Source organism: Rhinatrema bivittatum, chromosome 1, assembly GCF_901001135.1.
Source record: "Rhinatrema bivittatum chromosome 1, aRhiBiv1.1, whole genome shotgun sequence".
Taxonomy (NCBI): domain Eukaryota; kingdom Metazoa; phylum Chordata; class Amphibia; order Gymnophiona; family Rhinatrematidae; genus Rhinatrema; species Rhinatrema bivittatum.
Genome location: NC_042615.1, coordinates 573304257 through 573321170, shown reverse-complemented (window position 1 = coordinate 573321170; position 16914 = coordinate 573304257). Strand labels below are relative to the sequence as shown.

General features: G+C 44.4%; 1 protein-coding gene across 3 annotated transcripts in view; it reads right to left on the bottom strand.

Moving 5' to 3' along the window:
• The window catches only part of LRRC2 (leucine rich repeat containing 2), a 285275-nt gene that overhangs the window by 138685 nt on the left and 129676 nt on the right, over positions 1–16914 (bottom strand). For all 3 annotated transcript variants that reach the window (XM_029617985.1, XM_029618005.1, XM_029617994.1), the window contains one exon: positions 9490–9646. In XM_029617985.1, coding sequence (XP_029473845.1) covers positions 9490–9646 — 157 coding nt within the window. The remainder of the gene's footprint in view (positions 1–9489; positions 9647–16914) is intronic.

The window sequence follows — 16914 nt, the reverse complement described above, 5'->3', positions numbered from 1 at the left end:
CTGTGCTGAGTTGAAAGATGATTCTATGTCCAGAAGAACTGGAATATTAATTTTGTAGTCTATATTTTTGCATGTATTTTTTGTTTACTCCAGTACTATTAACATTTCTAATCTTGGTTTCTCTTTTTGTCTATAAATTGTGCACATGCATAAGTTTAGAATATTATTATTATTGTTATTAGAAAATTGTTTTTCTCACATATATGATGTCTGTGGATGGACTCGATGTAATAATTGGAAGAACTGAATTACATTATTATTAGATTATTATTATTAATCTGTACTATACCACGCGGTCACTGGTTTTTGAAAAAAGATGAGAGAACCCGAAAAGGTTCTTACACTAATTAATAAGGACTCATAATACATTATGTTCAGTTCTGATTAGGTCAAGTCTTTAGCCAAAAATATCTGATATATAATGTTATATACAAAATTGTAAAATAATTATATTCTATGCTAATTTCAAAAAATGCATTTTTTATAACTTTGTGTCTCTCATCTCTCATCTCTACTCATCTTTACTCTGGGAACACTGAGAGGAGAGGATCACCTTGCTGGTGGTTGAAAGGAATCAGTAAGTTTTTGCTTGGGACATTGTCTTTCTTAAAAGTATTGGGGCAAAGTTAACTATTTGGGAATATTATTTAGTGTGTTTGTGTGTTTGTGCTTTTCCTATTAATCATATAAAAGACAAGTTCCAGATCTCACATTATATACCTTAGATTATGAAAATTGTTACCGTTAAATGTTTTGGCACTTTGTTAGTAAGAATTTAATCAAATATATATATGCGTGCCACCCTGTAAACAGTTGTGATGGTGAACTACTAAACGATGGTATAGAAAAGATTTTAAATAAATAAATAAATAAATAATAGTCAGTAAGACAGTGAATAAACAAGTTGGACTGTTTGTATTTTTAAATAGTCAGTCAATAAGGCAGCTAGTAAGCAGTAGGTAGTGTGTTTATTTTTAAAAGTCTGTAAGGCAGCTAGTAAGCAGAACTGAGTGTTTGTATTAAAAAAAATAAAAAATAAAAGTAGCCAGAAGCTAGAAATAAGCTAGGAGCACTGTATACCTAAGTAAAAAGGTTGAAAAGTTCAGTCCAGTTACTCACCTTGGAAAGGTCTTGAGATAGTGTGACTTGGTTTGAATAGGTACCAACATTGGTTAATCAAGAGAGCAGTGAGTCACTCTAGCTGACTAACTGAAGTTAGACTGTTTGTATTTCCCAACCCTCCCACTCCTTGCCCACCCACCCCTAGCTCATCCTTTAATTTATAGGCAGGTGCCACTTTCATTAAAAAAAAAACAAAAAAAAAAAAAAACCAGCAACAACAACAAAAACTTTATTGAGAATTTGATCAGAACCCTGTAGGCCACTACCATACATATAGTGAATTCACTAATACATTTAAAGGACGTTAATTAGACATATTCCTACTCCCATAGCAACCTAAAACTTAAATAGGTACTGATTGAAATTGAGATGAAGGCAGCAGTCCAGCAGCAAGAGGGGGGCTTCCCAGTCTTTTGCATCGAGTGTCACATGTATGAATTTTTACCCACTGGTGAGAAGTTGTACATGTGCATGCGATGCAAAGAGCTCCTGGCTCTCAGAGAACAAGTCCGATCTCTGGAGGCTAGAGTGGTAGACTTGGAGGAGCTGAGGCAGACAGAGAGGTATATAGATGAGACCTTCAGGGACATAGTAGCCAAGTCCCAACTTCAGGCTGGCAGCCCTGGTGCTGCCTTGGAGGAAGAAGGTCTCATGATTGGAGAGCATTAACCTGGTGTAGCAGGAAAGGATCCTGTAGCAAGGACCTGCTCTTCAGGTGATGCACTGTCCTTTCGTACCGAGGATATCTCCCCAAGGCCTACTGCCCAGGAGGGAAGGGTTAGGTCGGCCGTCATAGTTGGTGATTCAATTATTAGGAATGTAGACAGCTGGGTGGCTGGTGGGCGTGAGGATCGCCTGGTAACATGCCTACCTGGTGCGAAAGTGGTGGACCTCACGCGTCACCTAGATAGGATTTTAGACAGTGCTGGGGAGGAGCCGGCTGTTGTGGTACATGTGGGCACCAACGACATAGGAAAATGTAGGAGGGAGGTTCTGGAAGCCAAATTTAGACTCTTAGGTAGAAAACTTAAATCCAGAACCTCCAGGGTAGCATTCTCTGAAATGCTCCCTGTTCCACGCGCAGGTCACCAGAGGCAGACAGAGCTCCGGAGTCTCAATGCGTGGATGAGACGATGGTGCAAGGAAGAGGGATTCAGTTTTGTTAGGAATTGGGGAACCTTTTGGGGAAGGGGGAGTCTCTTCCGAAGGGATGGGCTCCACCTTAACCAGGGTGGAACCTGACTGGTGGCGCTAACCTTTAAAAAGGAGATAGAGCAGCTTTCAAACTAGAACAAAGGGGAAAGCCGACAGTCGCTCAGCAGTGCATGGTTCGGAGAGAGGTATCTTCAAAAGATACTAATGATGCATTAGAATTAGGGCATCCCGACAGTGAAGTTCCAATAATAAGAAAAGTAGTCCAAGTGCCTGTAACTAAAAACTAAATTCTAACTTATCCCTATCAATTAAAAAGCAGAATGAAAATACAAACAAAAAACTAACTTTGAAATGTTTGTATGCTAATGCCAGAAGTCTAAGAAGTAAGATGGGAGAATTAGAATGTATAGCAGTGAATGATGACATAGACTTAATTGGCATCTCAGAGACATGGTGGAAGGAGGACAACCAATGGGACTGTGCTATAACGAGGTACAAATTATATTGCAATGACAGAGAGGAGCACCCGGGAGGCGGTGTGGCGCTTTATGTCCAGGATGGCATAGAGTCCAACAGGATAAACATCCTGCATGAGACTAAATGCACAATTGAATCTTTATGGGTAGAAATCCCTTGTGTGTCAGGGAAGACTATAGTGATAGGAGTATACTACCGTCCACCTGGTCAAGATGGTGAGACTGACAGTGAAATGCTAAGAGAAATTAGGGAAGCTAACCAAATTGGTAGTGCGGTAATAATGGGAGACTTCAATTACCCCAATATTGACTGGGTAAATGTATCATGGGGACACGCTAGAGAGATAACGTTCCTGGATGGAATAAATGATAGCTTTATGGAGCAGTTGGTTCAGGAACCGACGAGAGAGGGAGCAATTTTAGATCTAATTCTCAGTGGAGCACAAGATTTGGTGAGAGAGGTAATGGTGGTGGGGTTGCTTGGCAATACTGATCATAGTATGATCAAATTTGAAGTAACGACTGGAAGGGGGACAGTAAGCAAATCCACGGCTCTCGTGCTAAACTTTCAAAAGGGAAACTTTGATAAAATGAGAAAAATAGAAAAAAACTGAAAGGAGCAGCTACAAAAGTAAAAAGTGTGCAAAAGGCGTGGTCATTGTTAAAAAATATCATCCTAGAAGCACAATCCAGATGTATTCCACACATTAAGAAAGGTGGAAAGCAGGCAAAACGATTACCGGCATGGTTAAAAGGGGAGGTGAAAGAAGCTATTTTAGCCAAAAGATCTTCATTCAAAAATTGGAAGAAGGATCCAACAGAGGAAAATAGGAAAATGCATAAACATTTACAAGTTAAATGTAAGACATTGATAAGACAAGCTAAGACAGAATTTGAAAAGAAGTTGGCCATAAAGGCAAAAAATCACAGTAAAAACTTTTTTAAATATATCCAAAGCAGAAAGCTTGTGAGGGAGTCAGCTGGACCGTTAGATGATCGTGGGGTTAAAGGGGCACTTAGAGAAGATAAGGCCATCGCGGAAAGATTAAATGATTTCTTTTCTTTGGTGTTTACTGAAGAGGATGTTGGGGAGGTACCCGTACTGGAGAAGGTTTTCATGGGTAATGATTCAGATGGACTGAACCAAATCACGGTGAACCTAGAAGATGTGGTAGATCTGATTGATAAACTGAAGAGTAGTAAATCACCTGGACCAGATGGTATACACCCTAGAGTTCTGAAGGAACTAAAAAATGAAATTTCAGACCTATTAGTAAAAATTTGTAACCTATCATTAAAATCATCCATTGTACCTGAAGAGTGGAGGATAGCTAATATAACCCCCATATTTAAAAAGGGCTCCAGGGGAGATCCAGGAAATTACAGACCGGTTAGCCTGACTTCAGTGCCAGGAAAAATAGTGGAAAGTGTTCTAAACATCAAAATCACAGAACATAAAGAAAGACATAGTTTAATGGAACAAAGTCAGCATGGCTTTACCCAAGGCAAGTCTTGCCTCACAAATCTGCTTCACTTTTTTGAAGGAGTTAAGAAACATGTGGATAAAGGTGAACTGGTAGATGTAATATACTTGGATTTTCAGAAGGCATTTGACAAAGTTCCTCATGAGAGGCTTCTAGGAAAAGTAAAAAGTCATGGGATAGGTAGCGATGTCCTTTTGTGGATTACAACCTGGCTAAAAGACAGGAAACAGAGAGTAGGATTAAATGTAAAATTTTCTCAGTGAAAGGGAGTGGGCAGTGGAGTGCCTCAGGGATCTGTACTGGGACCCTTACTTTTCAATATATTTATAAATGACCTGGAAAGAAATACGACGAGTGAGGTAATCAAATTTGCAGATGATACAAAATTGTTCAGAGTAGTTAAATCACAAGCAGCTTGTGATAAATTGCAGGAAGACCTTGTGAGACTGGAAAATTGGGCATCTAAATGGCAGATGAAATTTTATGTGGATAAGTGCAAGGTGATGCATATAGGGAAAAATAACCCATGCTATAGTTACACAATGTTAGGTTCCATATTAGGTGCTACTACCCAATAAAGAGATCTAGGCGTTATAGTGGATAACACATTGAAATCATCGGTTCAGTGTGCTGCAGCAGTCAAAAAAGCAAACAGAATGTTTAGAATTATTAGAAAGGGAGTGGTGAATAAAACGAAAATGTCATAATGCCTCTGTATCGCTCCATGGTGAGACCGCACCTTGAATATTGTATACAATTCTGGTCGCCGCATCTCAAAAAAGATATAATTGCGATGGAGAAGGTACAGAGAAGGGCTACCAAAATGATAAGGGGAATGGAACAGCTCCCCTATGAGGAAAGACCAAAGAGGTTAGTACTTTTCAGCTTGGAGAAGATATGGCTGAGGGGGGATATGATAGAGGTGTTTAAAATCATGAGAGGTCTAGAACTGGTAGATGTGAATCGTTTTTTTTACTCTTTTAGATAATAGAAAGACTAGGGGGCACTCCATTAAGTTAGCATGTGGCACATTTAAAACTAATCAGAGAAAGTTCTTTTTCACTCAACTCACAATTAAACTGGAATTTATTGCCAGAGGATGTGGTTAGTGCAGTTAGTATAGCTGTGTTTAAAAAAGGATTGGATAAGTTCTTGGAGGAGAAGTCCATTACCTGCTATTAATTAAGTTGACTTAGATAATAACCACTAGGGATGTGAATCGTTTTTTGACGATTTAAAACAATCGTCAGATATATTTTAAATCGTCAAAAATCATTAGAGCCGCGATACAATAGCAATTCCCTCGATTTATCGTCAAAAAATCGTAAATCGGGGGAGGGGGGAGGGCAGGAAAACCAGGTCGTATGACATAGTGAGGGCAAAGGTAGCACCGGCCGTATTGCCAATATTCAAAATGGTGCCGGCGCTACTTTTGCCCTCACTATGTCATACGGGTCGTATAACATAGTGAGGGCAAAGGTAGCGCCGGCGCCATTTTGAATATTGGCAATAGGGCCTGAGTGCAGGAGGTCACTCCCGGACCCCCGCTGGACATTTGGCAAGTCTTGTGGGGGTCAGAAGGTCCCCCCAAGCTGGCCAACAGTCACTGGGGGTCCAGCGGGGGTCCGGGAGCAATCTCCTGCACTCGTGACGTTGGGTGACAGGAATCAAAATGGTGCCGGCGCTACCTTTGCCATGTCATATGGTAAGGGCAAAGGGCCACCGGCGCCATTTCTATTAACACAGCCGTGGCCCGAGAGCGGGAGAACACGCCGGGACCCCCCCACTGGACCCCAGGTAATTTAAAACATTTTAGGGGGGTTTGGGAGGGTGGGGGATTTGTTTTAAAGGGTCGGGTGGGTTTTAGGGTTATTTTGGTGTGCCGGTTTTCCCGCCCTCCCCGATTTACGATTTTTTAACCAAAAAAACCCATGACAATCAGATTTCCCTCCCCCCCCCAGCCAAAATCGATCGTTAAGATGATCGATCACACGATTCCCATCCCTAATAACCACTGCTATTACTAGCAACGGTAACATGGAATAGACTTCGTTTTTGGGTACTTGCCAGGTTCTTATGGCCTGGATTAGCCACTGTTGGAAACAGGATGCTGGGCTTGATGGACCCTTGGTCTGACCCAGTATGGCATGTTCTTATGTTCTTATGACAGCTGCAACCGCACTTTCTCTCACCATGTGCTGCCGTCCTCTCTTCCTTGGGTGAACTCGAGGCTGTGGCTAGCCACTTCTGACGCTTATTGCCCCGTTCCGGGACTCCACATGGCGGCAGGGACGCCACTGACTGCCATGCCTCCTCCGGGTCTTCCTAGGCGCGTGCGCACACTACTTGGCCCTCCTTTAAGGACACTAGGGCAGGAACCTCAGGGGCGTCTCCTCCTGGTGACATCACTAGTCCTGGACTCTTAAGCATCACCAAAGCCTGGCTCTAATTGTCTTGGCAACGAGTTCCATCATTGCTGTTTCCTGCTGCTGTCTCCTTGGACTGTGGTTCCCATATCCTGCACTTCCTGGTGTGAGACACTCCTTGGGTACCCGCTCCTTGGGGGCTCACTCCTGTTTATGGCTATCCGCTCCTCAGAAGGCCCTGTGCCTTGGAAGCCTTGCCTTCCAGCTCTCCCACTCCTTGGGGATACTCCTGGAACAACACTGCCTCTTGGAGACTCAGCATAGGTGTATCCTGCTCTGCAGGCCATTGCCTTTCTACTTCAGTGACTGTCCCACACTTCCCCGCTCCTTGGGGCAGCGCTCTGTGTTCTTCAGTGACTGTGCTATGCTTCCCCGCATCTCGGGGTAATGTCTTGTGTTCTTCAGTGACTGTACCAACACCTTGTGGACTTCAGTGACTATGCCATGCTTCCCCGCTCCACGGGGTAGCGCCTTGTTTCACTTCCGAGACTGTGCTTACACTTCCCCGCTCCACGAGGTAGCATCAACGTGCATTACCAGAGACCCCTTGGGCTTCCCCACTCATTAGGTAAGTCTACGGCATTTCTTCCGTGCTGACTCACCCTGTGGCTCCGCCCCTTGGGATTGTCCCCTCAGCACTCCTCCATACCCTGCCTTGCATTTCCCGCTCCTCGGGGCTTGCTCTGCTCTTCACCACAGTGAGTCCCTGCTCTGGCACTTTCATCCACATCCCAACCTATTCCTTTGTGTACTCTCTCTGGGCTCTGTCATCTGCTGCTACAGACCTCACCTCCCAATGGTGAGGCCCATTGGGGCTCCTCCCCGGGGGCGGCACCAGCTCTCACCTCGGGCAAAAGGCCCACTAATTCACGGATCCTAATACTCTGTTATGACCTATAGTATTTTATAGCTTCTTCAGTCACTCTTTTTAAGCCTATATTTTCTAGAATTTGTCTTTTATATGTAATCTTCTCAGTCTTTTTTGTTAGGGTCCTTGCAGGTCAAAATATTCTTTACTGGACCAATATAAGATGTACCTGAGATTTCAGGACTGCATATGTTCCTTATTCAGAAGGCATCTAAAGAAAAGAACAGAGGCTGCCTTATTCAATGGCATTTAGCTGGATAACTTGAATATTTTCACCATTTATTTGGCTATATTTTCTCTGAATAATTCATTATCTGGATAAAATTTAGCCAGATAATGTAGGGGTATTCTGAGGGCTTTTGGAGGCAGGATAAAGTTATCCAGCTAAATTAGGTAATTTTCAACTATATCAGGTTAAGTGATCCAGATACATTTAGGCCTTCCCTGGATAACTGTAGACCTCTCCCTGGGTGGGGAGGACATAGGTGGGTGAAAATGAGGTTGTGATTAGGTAGAAGTTGGGAAGGGGACCAGAAAGGAGCCAGATTAACAAAAAAAAATAGGGAAAGAAGTAGGGCCAACCTGTGGACTCTGCAACATTTTTTAATGCACTTTTGTAAGGATAGGAGGGTGCAGTAGTGAAATATTAGAGAGAGAGAGAGAGAGAGAGAGAGAGAGAGAGAGAGAGAGAGAGAGAGAGAGAGAGAGAGAGAGAGAGAGACTGGCCATAATATCATGGCCCATAGGTAGGTATTTGTATCCCTATGGTAGGGCCACCTAGTAACTCGAGGTGGGGATTAGGTAAGAGTGTAGAGGGTTAGGGGCCACTTTGACATTCTACGTGATACTTACGAACAGAACAGTAGTCTCATGAAGATTTGCTTGCCTTCGGAGTGAGGAAACTCACTCCAAGCTGAGATTTGGGCAAGGTTCTCTCAACATAGCTTGATGGACTCTCTACCTGGGTAACATCAAGCTAGGTTGAGAGAACCTTGCCCAAATCTCATCTTGGAGTGAGTTTCCTCACTCCGAAGGCCAGCAAATCTTCACAAGAGACCACTGTTCTGTTCGTAGGATTCACATAGAATGTCAGTGGCCCCTAACCCCCCTACACTCTTACCTAATCCCCACCTCGAGTTACTAGGTGGACCTACTATAGGGATACAAATTCCTACCTATGGGCCATGATATTATGGCCAGGTGCTCTCTCGCTCTCTCTCTCTCTCTCTCTCTCTCTCTCTCTCTCTCTCTCTCTCTCTCTCTCTCTCTCTCTCTCTCTCTCTCTCAAAATGGTCCCCCAGTGGTTGAATGCAGGAAATACAACAGGTCTGGCACTTATCACAGAATCTGAAATGGTATCACAATTTGTGCTAACTTAGCTCTTCACACAGGTTATTAGCATAAAACACACCCCTTTTGCTATCGCATGCAGTACTTACCGCAATTTGATAAATCCACCCCTAATTCCTATGTTTTCCGTCCCATAAGGCCAGATGACTTTTAAACCTAATTGGTTATATTCAAACATAGCACACTAGATTTTAAAGTTATCTGGGTATATGTAGCCAAATAACTTAAGTGAGTGTATTCAGCAGGACGTTTATCTCATTGAATATCCGGGACAAGTTATCCAGTTAATTTTAGCTGGATAAATTGTCCACTCACTGACTTATTGAATACTGCCCCCCTATGTCGTCTTGAAAGCTCTTATACCTCAACACATTTCAATAATTCTTACACTAGTTCTATGAAAGGTATCCAAAAAATTATTTAAAGGCAGCCTCAAACCCATAAGAAAGCCCATAAAACTGAAAAAGGGATGGCGACACTAGTACTATGCAAATTTCCAGAGTCTGCGCACACACAAATGTAGGTTTTTTACAGATAGCAGTATCACAAAATCAATAATAAATATAATATTTCCTTCTACTACAAAGAGCTAAATATCTAAATCATACCTATTTCAGGTGGAAGGTTTGTGATAAGATTTTGTGACATCTCGAGTACTCTCAGCTCCTGAAACATTTTAATGTAGGAAGGAATGATGCTTATTTTGGTATTGTTAATATGCCACTCTTTCAGATGGGTCTGTTCTTTTAGTGTCTCTGGTAGTTCCTGGAAAAAAGAAAAAAATTGTTTTTTTTTTCAGAAAAAAAAAAAAGAATATAAAAAAACTATAAACAGGCAAGGTGGTAATTATATCCACAATAAATAAAATAAAAATAAAACCAAAATAAACAGTTATACCACTTCTAAGAAGTAGAATATAGAGAATATCAGAAACATTTGAGCATAAGAACATAAGAATTGCCATACTGGGTCAGAATAAGGATCCATCAATTCCAGTATCCTATTTCCAACAGTGGCCAATCCAGGTCACAAATACCTGGCAGTTTCTCAAACAATACACAGATATCATGCTGCTAATGCCAAAGGATAAGTAATGGCTTTCTCCAAGTCTATTTGGTTAATAACAATTTATGGAGGTTTCCTCCAGAACCTTGTCTGAATCCTGTTTAAATCCAGGTACGCTAACTGCCTTTATCACATCCTCCAGTAATGAATTCCTGAATTTAATTGTGCACTGACGGAAAAAATATTTTCTCCAATTTGTTTTAAATGTGCTACTTAATAACATTCTGGAGTGTCCCCCTAGTCTTTATATTTTTGAATAGCCATTCCATTCCACTCTTGAATGTATGGGCCTCTGTCATATCCCCCCCTCAGCTATCTCTTTTCCAAGCTGAAGAGCCCTAACCTCTTTAGCCTTTCCTCATAGGGAGAGCCAGTTCATTCCCTTTATTATTTTGGTTGCACTTCTCTATACTTCTTCCAGTTCCACTATGTCTTTTTGTAGATGCAGCAACCAGAATTGCACACACGTGCAGTCATACCACAGAGCATTACAGATTATATTAGTATCTATTTTACTCTCTCTTCCCTTCCTAATAATTCCTAACATTCTGTTTTCTTTTTTGACTAGCATTTCATACCAAGCTGAGGATTTCAATATATTCTCAATGATGACGTCTAGATCTTTTTCTTGGTGACTCCTAATATGGAACCTAAAATCATGTAACTGTAGTTTGGATTACTTTTCCCTGTCTGCATCATTTTGCACTTCTCCATATTGAATTTCATCTCCCATTTGGATGACCAGTCTCGCAAGGTCAACCTGCAATTTCTCAGAACCCATTTGTGATTTTACAATTTGGAATAATATTGTATCATCCACAACTTTGATCACATCACTCATTGTTTACTTTACCAGACCATTTATAAATATGTTCAAAATTACCAGTAAATATCCCTGGAGCACACCACTATTTACATCCTTCTGTACCTCCTAACTTCTCCCGGTCATCCTCTCCTTCCACCAGCATGAGGGTTTCCCTGGTCTCCTCCTCTTTGGAAACTCACAGGGTTCTCCTCATCTTAAATCATCCCTCCTTCTTATTTAGGTTTTTTTCTCATGCAGAGGGATAGCCAGATTTTCACTCAGGACTCCTGGAATTTCCTACTGGGGAAGGAAACCAGGCCATAGGCTGTTAACTCCAGGCCACTATATCCTGGAGATCCCTTCCTCGGTCAGCTCCTTCCAAGAAAAGGCAAGTAGAAAAGGTAAACTCCTGCCAACTCCTCCCAATTTTTTGTACCTCCCGCATAACCATTTTTCATCAATCGTAAACCCTGTGATCTTTTTAATGTGATGTGTTCCTGACCACCACCCCACAAGTCAAACCCAGGAACACATCACATTACAAAGAGCATTGCTCTTAAATTGCCATCCAATGGTCATTTGCTATTCTCACAACTACAAATATTCAAAACATTTCCCAACAGGTCAACTATGATAAATTCCGGTTCTCCCCCACCCAGAATATGTTGTGTTACTAGAAATCAGAAAGAGAGTCAAATCTAGGGGTCTCCTCACACTGGTATACTTATATGTTAGTGAAAAACTGATATTTGTGCAAAGACAATTCAGGGCTTTATCCATTAAGAAAGCGAAAGATAGCTAATATTCTCTGGTGATCTCTTGTTTGAGTGGAACATGGTCTAGCTCAATCTTCTCACATTTTGGTATAACCTGGGCAGCCGCGACTGAGGAATGTAATGGGTGAGAGGACGCGGTAACACACCTTCTCATAAACAAAATACAATACTCAGGAAATCAGATGTGGGATAAAATTGGCCACAGCTTTATTACAATAAACATTGTTACAAGCTTCGTACCTGAGCCATAACATATGTAAGCTATCCGAGGGTAATCCATTGTGCAGGCAGCATGTCACCTCCTGCCCCGAGCCCACTGCAAATAAGCAAGACCCTTCGCCATCTGGGAGGAAATCACAGGGTGCTCCGGTCACCTGCCACGTCCAAGGCAGGTGACTGCCCCAACGAAGGTTGTGGGCATCCCGTCTGTCCCTGCACTGGGGCCAGTGGTCCCTAGCAACAGACAGCCCCCCTCACATTGATGTTATTTATCACATGCTGTGCATTGTCTCAAACTGAACCCCCTTCCCAGTTTGGGTACACCCATCATAGGGCCCGAATAGCCAGATGGCTTCTTCAGGACCCTCCCCGCAAGTTGCAGCCCATGGATAGGGACCTTTCAGGTGAAGGCTAGGAACCTGTCACGACTCCGTGTATGGCACTTTTCAAGTTGGCCAAGAGCAGATCCTATCCCATATCTGAAAGGTGCACCCCCATCGTTATGAAACAGTACCAAGCAATCCGCACACATCCAGACATAGTGTCTTATGTGAACGCCACCCCAACACTCGACAAAAGTCCCAGTTGGCTTGTTCATTTTCTTCATCCAACGCGTCCAGAGTGGTGAGTCAAGAAACTGGTGGCTACGGATGATCTCCACCAGACGAGCATGGTTCTGGGCATCAAGGACAAGATGATGGCGATCTCACTCCTCATACTATCTACTAGCAGGCGTTTGGGCGTGACTCCCAAGTCATTGCCTCCAAGTTGTATGACCAGTACCTCTGGAGGGGTGAACCTTGTCAATTTTATTTATTATTTATTTATTTAACAGGTTTTATATACCGTCATTCGGCTTCCAAATAAAGCCATCATAACGGTTTACAAACAAGGGAAGGTTACAGACATGTTAAAATAACATAGAGAGACATTTTTTAACAGATTTTTAAGTTTCAAATAGATCTAGCACTCCAGGTTGTACTAAGGGGTGCACAAAGGGGAGTACCCCTTTGTCACGCCCCTTCGGCGTGCGACGCACGGCGTGCGACGCCATATGGCATGGCGCAGTTTAACGGTCTGAGGCGGGCTGTGTTGATGTTGGGGGGAGGTCCCCCGATCGGGGATCCCTCCCCTTCCTTCCCTCTCATCTCCGAAGCGATGTCTTTTCTTTTTCTTTCTTTTTCTTCCCTGAGAGGTGCCACAGGGTGCCCGGTGGTGGTGGGTGGCCTCCCCTGCGCGTGGGTGCCCGATGTCATGGCACCGTTTAATGGTCTGAGGCGGGCTGTGCTGACATCGGGGGGGCGGGTCCCCCGATCGGGGATCCCTCCACTTCCCTCCCTCTCATCTCCGAAGCGATATCTCTTCTCTTTGTTTCTTTCATTTTCTTCCCTGAGAGGCACCACAGGGTGCCCAGTGGTGGTGGGTGGCCTCCCCTGCACGCGGGCATCCGATGGCATGGTGCCGTTTAACAGTCTGAGGTGGGCTGTGCTGACGTCAGGGGACGGGTCCCCCGATTGGGGATCTCTCCCCTTCCCTCCCTCTCATCTCCGAAGCGATGTCTCTTCTCTTTCTTTTTCTTCCCCGAGAGGCGCCACAGGGTGCTGCCTTATCAGGGGAACCAGCTGATTCCAACAAATTCCCCTGCAATCCAGCCATCGCACTATGCCGTCTCTTGGCGTAACACCTAGCTGTCAGCCGAGGGTATTTGTCTTCGCCTGCTGTTCTGCCCAAAATACAAAAGAATATCCCATGATCCATATCACTCGATGCCACTGACGTGGGCCTGAAAGACATAAGGCATTAGCTGCAATGTCACGGGGTATAGGAGAATACGCTGGTGTGATCCTGTGTGTCAATACCAGTGTCTATGGTGCAGTGGGACATGGGATTTCATGTGCCTGCCTAATGTATGATAGGCACGCCGGGGAACACCACCTGCCGATACGCTGAATATCGGTGCCAGGAAGCCCAAAGCCACTGCGCTCAAGACCACCCCAATTCAGAAGCAGTGAGTGCCAAACTGCTCCTACTTCAAACCAACCACTTCCAGGGTGCACTTGAGGATGGCATTAAACTGGTATTTGCTCAGTGGGAATGAGTTAGCATGCAATAGGAAATGTACCCCTCCGGAGGGTCTGACCATCCTATATCGCACAATGTTGGCCACTGGGCATGTTGACAGGCCCAGTACTTGGGCTAATGTGACCGATTGCCCCCTGCTGAGTTGATCGGTCTTGGATCTCCGGTTCCTGATACTTAGTAGAGATGTGCATTCGTTTTTGCCGAATTGGAAAATTTCAAAGAAATTGTCTAATTTAGCATGGGTAGGAGGACCCAAATCCCGAGATGAACTTCGTGGAAAATTCGTTGTTTGGGTTGGCGTGGGGGGAGGGGCACCTTTATTTTAAAAAAAATTATAACAAACCCACACCAACCCTTAAAATTTAGTTTATTACAACCTCCCCACCATCTGGACCCCCCCAAAACTTGCCTAGACGGCCAGTGCCATCTTAGAAAATGACACGGGCCATCCATTGCTCCTTCCATGTGACAGGGGCCGACCAATGGCACTGGTAGCCACTGTAACATGGTAAGGGCAAAGGGCCACCGGCGACATTTTGTTTACTGGCAGCCGTTGGCCCGAGAGCTATCGGCTGCCAGTTTTTACATGTCGGCTCGAAGCCCGAGCCGACATTTAAAAACTAAACACATCTCTAATACTTAGCTTTCCATTTGTGATGGAAACATCATAAGCTCGCAGACCGGAGCGGTCGTGTAGGGTGCTGGCTGCAGCAACCAGCTCGCTCACATGATACCCAGCGAAGAACGCAATGCAGAAGTCAGCTCGAAAGAGGGCCAGTTCAAAGTGGTCCATAGCGACTAAAGATAGACTGCACCATAGAGCCAGCAAATGATCATGTAGAATACGATGGCGCGTGTCTGGAACACATGTGAGGCCCAGCCCACCAGGATGCACCTGATGGCAAAGTCCCTTGTCGAGATGGGAAAACCCTGAGCCTTTCTGAAGAAGGTGTAACCCAACAAATTGGCATGAACTGTGCCTCAGGACACACCGGACTGCTTGGCTTGCATGACGTATCCCACCAGTCTGTGCAAAAGACCAAGACTCTCAGGAAGGGAGGTAATTTCCAGGAATTCCACCACATCGCTGTATCCCCTCAGATATGCTCATCAATTGGATGGTGCAATCAACTGCCACAGCAGGTTGAATGCATCTCGGTCCCAATGGTCCAGAGGTATATGTGATTTGGTGTCACCTGCTCCTCGGCATCTGGAGCAAGTCTCCAGAAGTCTTCCCACTCAGAACGAAAATGACAATCAGCAATCACCTGCCCTAACATGTTTAACTGCAAGCACTTTAAAACCATCAGCCTCAGGAGTTCCGCAACGGGAGTACACCTAGCGGACTACTGATTGATTACATATACGACCGCTTGGTTGTCACATCAAAATATCACCTTCCTGTTCGCTAGCTGCCCTTGCCAAAGTTGGAGCTCTACCACCATCGGGAAGAGCTCCAGGAAGGTGATATTAGCCATGATCCCTAAGTCCACCCATTTGGGAGGCCATGTCTCATCTCCCTTGAAAGTAGAGTCCAAAGCCATTGCCTCCAGAGGCATCTGAGAGTAGCTTAAGTCTAGGGATGTGAATCGGGCTTTGGACGATTGAAAATATCGGATGATATTTTCAAAATTGTCAGAAATCGGGGGCTCCCCCAAAACGATAGGAAAACCCCACGATATTGATCGTAGGGATTCTCTTATCATTTTGGGGGAGGGCGGGAAAAACGGCACCCAAAAATAACCCCTAAACTCACCCTACCCTTTAAAACTAATCCCTTAGCTTCCCCCACCCTCCCGACCCCCCCAAAAACTTTTTACAGGTACCTGGTGGTCCAGTGGGGGTCCCTGGAGCGATCACCCACTCCCGGGCCGTCGGCTGCCACTAATCAAAATTGCGCCGATGGCCCTTTGCCCTTACCATGTGACAGGGTATCCATTCCATTGGCCTTGGGGGTCAGGAGGGTCCCCCAAGACTTGCCAAAAGCCCCTGGTGGTCCAGCGGGGGTCGGGGAGCGATCTGCACTCGGGCCATCGGCTGCCAGTAATCAATATGGCGCCAGTAGCCTTTGCCCTTACTATGTCACAGGGGCTACCGGTGCCATTGGTCAGCCCCTGTCACATGGTAGGAGCACAAGATGGTGCCGGCCTTGGATCAATTTGAACAGTTTCTGTATTTTGTTGGCTGGGAGCCGGGGCACCATTTAGAACATAAGAACATGCCATACTGGGTCAAACCAAGGGTCGATCAAGCCCAGCATCCTGTTTCCAACAGTGGCCAATCCAGGCCATAAGAACCTGGCAAGTACCCAAAAACTAAGTCTATTCCATGTTACCGTTGCTAGTAATAGCAGTGATTATTATCTAAGTCAACTTAATTAATAGCAGGTAATGGACTTCTTCTCCAAGAACTTCTCCAATCCTTTTTTAAACACAGCTATACTAACTGCACTAACCACATCTTCTGGCAACAAATTCCAGAGTTTAATTGTGTGTTGAGTGAAAAAGAACTTTCTCCGATTAGTTTTAAATGTGCCACATGCTAACTTCATGGAGTGCCCCCTAGTCTTTCTATTATCCGAAAGAGTAAAAAACCGATTCACATCTACATCTACATAAAAAACCGATTCACATCATTGAACTCAATGCCAAGGAAAGTAAGCACCTCAGCTGGCAGTTCAAGCTTGTCTGCTGCCAGCGGAACATCAAAATCTTTGGCCATGCTTTGGAAGCCATCGAATAGATCGCGACATACCTCTGAGCCACGAGGTCCAATTAAGAGAAAATTGTCCAAGTAGTGGACGATTCCAGTCAAGCCCATGTGCCGGGACAGCTCCCCATGTAGGAAAGTGCTGAATGTCTCGAAGTGCACACATGAAACTGAGCACCCCATGGGCATGCATTTATCAAAGTAGTAAGCACCCTTGAAGCAAAACCTTAGTAAAGGGAAGTTATCCGGATGCATCGGCAAGAGCAGGAAAGCGGACTGTATGTCGAACTTCGCCATGAGAGCCCCTTCCCCACAATCCCTGCGGAGATCGAGTGCACTGTCAAAGGAAGCGTATTGGATCGCACAGACATCCTGTG